Source organism: Galeopterus variegatus, unplaced genomic scaffold (genome assembly GCF_000696425.1).
Source record: "Galeopterus variegatus unplaced genomic scaffold, G_variegatus-3.0.2 Scaffold93, whole genome shotgun sequence".
NCBI lineage: Eukaryota > Metazoa > Chordata > Mammalia > Dermoptera > Cynocephalidae > Galeopterus > Galeopterus variegatus.
The window spans coordinates 838,799-844,721 of record NW_007726204.1 but is presented as its reverse complement, the minus strand read 5'-3'; the positions used below and the strand labels follow the sequence as shown (position 1 = coordinate 844,721).

The window sequence follows — 5,923 nt, the reverse complement described above, 5'->3', positions numbered from 1 at the left end:
ATTTTGTGGGTTCTTTGTGATTTTCTATGTACAGGATCATGTTATCTGCGAATAAAGGTAGTTTTACTACTTTTCTTTTCTTTTTTTTTTTTTTTAAAGATGACCAGTAAGGGGATCTTAACCCTTGGCTTGGTGTTGTCAGTGCCACGCTCTACCAGTGAGCTAACTGGCCATCCCTATATAGGGGTCTGAACCCGTGGCCTTGGTGGTACCAGCACCGCACTCTCCTGAGTGAGCCACGGGCCGGCCCTTAGTTTTCTTTTCAATTTGGATATCTTTTTCAGTGTTGAGTAGAGTGGTGGAAAGGGGAGTCTTTGTCTTATTTCCAATCTTAGGGGAAATGCTTTCAGTCTTTCAGCATTGAGTAAGATGTTAGTTGTGGGCTTTTTCATAGATGCCCTTTGTCATGTTGAGGAAGATTGTACCTATCCCTAGTTTGTTGAGTATTTTATCATGAAAGAGTGTTGGTTTTTGTCAGATGCTTTTTCTGTGTCAGTTGAGATGATTATGTTTTTTTTTTTTTATTCATTCTGTTAGTGTGGTGTGTTACACTGATTGATTTTCATATATTGAACCACCTTTTCATTCCTGGGACAAATTTCTCTTGGTCAGGGTATATATTCCTTTTAATATGTTGTTGAATTTGGAGTTTTGCTAGTTTTTGAACCTCATATAAATGGAATCATTTAGTACTACATTTGAAAAAATTTAATAAGTTAAAACCTATATGATACTTAAGATAGTGCTTAGCACATAGTACACTATAGTATCAGTATCATCATTATCATCATCAATTAATGGATATCCCCATAAGAGGAAACAGAGACTCAGAGTGAAGTGATTTACTGGAGATCTCACATGGCAGATATAGCTCAGAGCCCACCATGCCATCTTGCATATGAATCGAGGGCCTTTAGTGTGGTGTGTTACACTGATTGATTTTCATATATTGAACCACCTTTTCATTCCTGGGACAAATTTCTCTTGGTCAGGGTATATATTCCTTTTAATATGTTGTTGAATTTGGAGTTTTGCTAGTTTTTGAACCTCATATAAATGGAATCATTTAGTACTACATTTGAAAAAATTTAATAAGTTAAAACCTATATGATACTTAAGATAGTGCTTAGCACATAGTACACTATAGTATCAGTATCATCATTATCATCATCAATTAATGGATATCCCCATAAGAGGAAACAGAGACTCAGAGTGAAGTGATTTACTGGAGATCTCACATGGCAGATATAGCTCAGAGCCCACCATGCCATCTTGCATATGAATTGAGGGCCTCAAGCATACAGAAAGGACATTGTTGGGTGGGAGGGAGGAGAGGGAGGAGGGAGGGAGGTTTCGGTAATGGGCCACAATAATTAACCACACTGTATATCGACAAAATAAAATTGGAAAAAAAAAAAAAAAGTGAATTGAGGGCCTGGCACCTGTTTGCTTGCACAGTGGACTGATGATAAAAAAAAAAAAAAAACATTTATTGAGTGCCTGTGGTGTGCTAGGCCCTAAGCTGGGTGCTTCTTGGTTGCCATCTCATTTTTTAAACACTTTATTGAGATATAATTCACATACCCTATGATTCAGCCATTTGAAGTGTACAGTTCTGTGGCTTGTAGTATACTCACAGTGTACAGCCATCACCACAATCAATTTTAGGACATTTTTACTACCCTAAAAGGAAACCCTGCCCCTGTTGGCCATCACCCTTCAATCTCCCCCGAGACTCTACCACCTCCCCCAGCCCTAGGCAACCACTAATCTACTTTTCATTCTTATGTATTTGCCTATTCTGGATATTTTATATAAATTGAGTCATATAGTTTGTGGTCCTTTGTAACTGGTTTCTTTCACTTAGCATAAGTTATGGTTCATCCACGTTGTCGAATCTTTCAGTACTTCATTTCTTTTTATGGCTGAATAGTGTTCCATTGCATGGCTTTGTTGTATTTTGTTTATTCATTCATTATTTGCTGAACATTTGGGTTGTTTCCACTTTTGGGCTATTATGTATAATGCTGCCATGGCCATATGTTTCACCATCTTGTTTTAATTCTTAGCAGCTCTCTGAGGAGTGGGTCCTTGTAGCGTGTGCAGGGTGCTTGGATGGATATTTATGGTCAGAACAAATGGAAGGGATCAAGGGGTATTCAGAGGGCATGGCAGCAGCTATACCCCTACTGGCACTGAAGTGTTTTGACATTTGATCCACCTGCCTGGTTGTATTGGTGAATACCAGCCCATGGGATTTGGCCTTACAGGGCCACAGGGCATATGTGTTTGGAAGCCAAGGCCTCTACTGGAACTGGGCCATGCACTGACAAGAATGGCTTGCTGCTGGCCACAAACTCAGGCAGCTGGTGCCCTGGGGCACTGCCTCAGAGGCCTTCCTGCCAGGCATGACCTGTGGATCACTTGGGCCCAGCCCAGCACCCCAGCCTGCGTCAGCAGGGGCCATTGCGAGGGCTCCTCCGGGAGAGGCACTTTTGTCCACCCTCCTCCCACCATGGTGTCCCTTGTGAGTCACTGTCACACTGGCTGCCTGCCTGCCGCCTGCCTAGGATGCTGCTCAACCTTGCTCTGACCTCTCTCTCCCCTCCTGCCTTGTTTCAGGCGAATACATCAAGACTTGGAGGCCCCGGTACTTCCTGCTGAAGAGTGATGGCTCCTTCATTGGGTATAAGGAGAGGCCCGAGGCCCCTGATCAGACCTTACCTCCTTTAAACAATTTCTCCGTAGCAGGTGTGTCTCAGGGCAAGTGGGCCAGGGTTCCAGTGCTCAGAGAATGGCTGGCAGGTCTTAGGAGCATGTGTAACCTAGTGATTCTTGAGCTGTGAGACTGTCTGCCCTCACCTCCATTTCCTACCCTTCCCTTGCTCTTCCTTCATGTTAGCTGGGCCAGGAGAGGCTGTCCTGGTGGGAGGTGGGAGAGGGAAGAAGGGAGAAGCCAGGGCACTTTCCCTCACCTTGGCTGAGGGCAGTGCCTCCTCTGTGCTCCAGTTCCTGCTGACAGGCGTGGTTCTAGCTGGTGTCAAGTACCTCCCATCCTGTGCTCTGGTGACAGCCTCCTCCCTCTGTCCCTCTAACCTAGAGGGGTTGTAGCTTCCTGCTCAACTGATTGCAGGGCTAACCTCATGTACCCTGTTCCCTCCATGTTACTCAAAGTGGTGCCTACCAGCTGGATCCTAACCAATGAAAGTTTCCCAAGCCCAGAGCCCTTGCCTGGGCCTTGCAGAACACAGTCCTGCCCTCGACACTCTGCCCCTCTGTCTCCTTATTTTTCCACTGACCTGATCATTCCCCATGTCTTTGTTTCACCTGCTAAGAACATTTCAAAGGCATCCCTAGCTCCACTGCCACTGCCTTAACCCATGCCACCATTTTCTCCCTGTTAGGTCCCTTCTCCACCTTCTTCCCCAGCTTCACCTGAACTTTCAGACTGTCCCAGGAAGCTTCTTAGACATTTCTCCTGGGTGCCCTCATACTTACCATATCCCAAACTGACCATCAAGTCTCCCTTTCCTTTCCCTAACCTTCTATTCCCTGTCTCCATCTCAGAGATGGCCCTTTTAAACCCTTAGTCCTCGGGCCAGACGCCTGGGCCTTGTTCTAGATGCCTCTCCTGCCTCCCTCCAGTGGCCTGTCCAACTGCTCTTTCTTGCCCTCTCTGTGGCTCTACTCTGGTGTAGCCCCATCTTCTCCAGCTAGGTCCCTGCCTCCCTGGTCGCCTGGAGGCAGTCTCACCCTGTACATGGCAGCCAGAGGGATGTCTCAGTCCATTTTTGTCCTTTCCCTATTTAAAAGCCTTCCATGGCTCCCTGCTGCCCAGAGGACAAGGTCCACATTCCTCACCATAGCCTTCCAAGCTCTGCCTGGCTGGCCCTGGCCCACCTCTTTAGGCTTGTCTCTTCTCCCCTCCTCACATTTCAAGCAGAATTGGCCATCCCCTGCATACATTGGGTCCCCTCTCATCTCTGGGCTTCTATACGCGTTATACCTTCTGTCTAAGTTCCCTTTTCCTTCAGGGCTCAGTTCAGAGATTCCCCTTCCTCTGGGAAGCCCTCCCTGACCCCAGCTGGGTTGGATGCCTCCTCTGAACTTCTGCACACCTCTGGGCTGGCCCCTTCACAGCCCTAGTCACTATCTGCTGGTCTGTCCCCCTTCTACACACATAGTGAACCTTGAGCCCTGTGAGGGCGGGGCCAGGGCTGTCTTAGCCACTGAAGTGTTCCCAACACCATCTGGCATGGGGTTGGGCACACAGAAGGTGTCTCAGGAAATGTGGGCTGTGGACTGGCAGGGGTCTCCTCACCCCCTGCTCTCTGCTCCTTCTGCCTGCAGAATGCCAGCTGATGAAGACCGAGAGGCCACGTCCTAACACTTTTGTCATACGCTGCCTGCAGTGGACCACAGTCATTGAGAGGACCTTCCACGTAGACTCTCCAGATGAGAGGTGAGTGCGGGCCTCCGTGTGGCTGCCATTTGAGAGTGATCAAGTCCAATATGAGAAGGGGGGCAGATGGACAGATACCCTTTAGGACCCTACATAGAAATTTCCAGTCTGTAGCCCTTCTGGTGGCTGGATCTAAGAAGAGCTGAGATTCTTAGTCTGAAGACCCCCCTCTGTGTCCTCAGTCACTGGCAAAGCTTGTTAACAGTACACACCTTTGGGCTTTGCTTTAGGGTCTTTGATTACCCGGAGATCTGCAGATGGTCAGGGAGCTGCATTCGTTTTTTGTGGGAGGAGTGCCTGGCCAATATAGGGATCCAAACCTGTGACCTTGGTGTTATCAACACTGCACTCTAACCAACTGAGCTAACTGGCCAGCCCCCCATTTTTTTTTTAAACCTTTTTCTTTATTTTATCTTATTTTTTTGTTTTGGTGGCTGGCCGGTATGGGGATTTGAACCTTTGACCTTGGTGTTACAGCACTGTGCTGTGAGCTAACTGGCCAGCCTGGGAGCTACATTCTTAATGAGTATCTCTGTTGATTTTGAGGCAGGTGCTCCAGAGAGTCAATTAAAAAAGATCAATTTAGGGCCGGCCCGGTGGCGCACTGGATAGTGCGCCGCTTGGGAAGCGCGGCGGCGCTCCCGCCCGAGGGTTCGGATCCCACATACGGACCGGTTCCCGCTCGCTGGCTGAGCGAGGTGTGGGAAGCAACACTGAGGGTTGCGATCCCGTTGCCGGTCCCCGGTCTGGTACGGGGGCAACACTGAGGGTTGTGATCCGTTGCCGGACACGGAAAAAGACAAAAAAAGACAAAAAAGAAAAAAAAAAAAAAAGATCAATTTATTGAGGTGATGGATATGCTAATTACTCTGATATGATCATTGCACATCATGTAAATGTGCTCAAATATCACACTGTATTCCATAAATATATACAATTATCATGGGTCAATTAGAAAAAATAAATTAAAAAGAAAAAAAATGAATCACATTTTCAACCTCAAAAAAAACATCCAAGGGGATTTCTAGTTACTCTGCCAGAGCAGGAGTCATAATGGCTCAACTAAAGACACTATGAACTTTGTACATTTGTTAGCTTTGTTATTTTCTTACTTCTGTTGTATTAATTAGATCTTGTCTGTTTTTCTAATAATAAAAATGTTGATTACCACCAAAAAGATCAATTTAATAATCAGTAGAGATGATATAGACTCATCTAGTTCACACATCAGAGTTTAAGGACGTATCTCATGAAAGCTTCACTCTCACCTCTGCCCCATCTGTGCAGCTCTCTGCCACCCAATTAACTGCTCTTCTTATGTGTCCTTGAAGAGCAGATAGAGACCTTTGTGGACTACTGCCCTTGTTTTATTCTTTTCACACAAAAGGTGACATTGTGCACATACTGTTCTGTACTTGCTTTTTTTTTTTTTTTTTTTTTTTTTTTTTTTTTGACCGGTAA

At 46.1% G+C, this 5,923-nt stretch overlaps 1 protein-coding gene across 3 annotated transcripts in view; it reads left to right on the top strand.

Moving 5' to 3' along the window:
• The window catches only part of AKT2 (v-akt murine thymoma viral oncogene homolog 2), a 62,298-nt gene that overhangs the window by 26,256 nt on the left and 30,119 nt on the right, over positions 1 to 5,923 (top strand). For all 3 annotated transcript variants that reach the window (XM_008582340.1, XM_008582326.1, XM_008582333.1), the window contains exons 3-4: positions 2,623 to 2,751; positions 4,351 to 4,462. In XM_008582340.1, the coding sequence (XP_008580562.1) occupies positions 2,623 to 2,751; positions 4,351 to 4,462 (241 nt within the window). The remainder of the gene's footprint in view (positions 1 to 2,622; positions 2,752 to 4,350; positions 4,463 to 5,923) is intronic.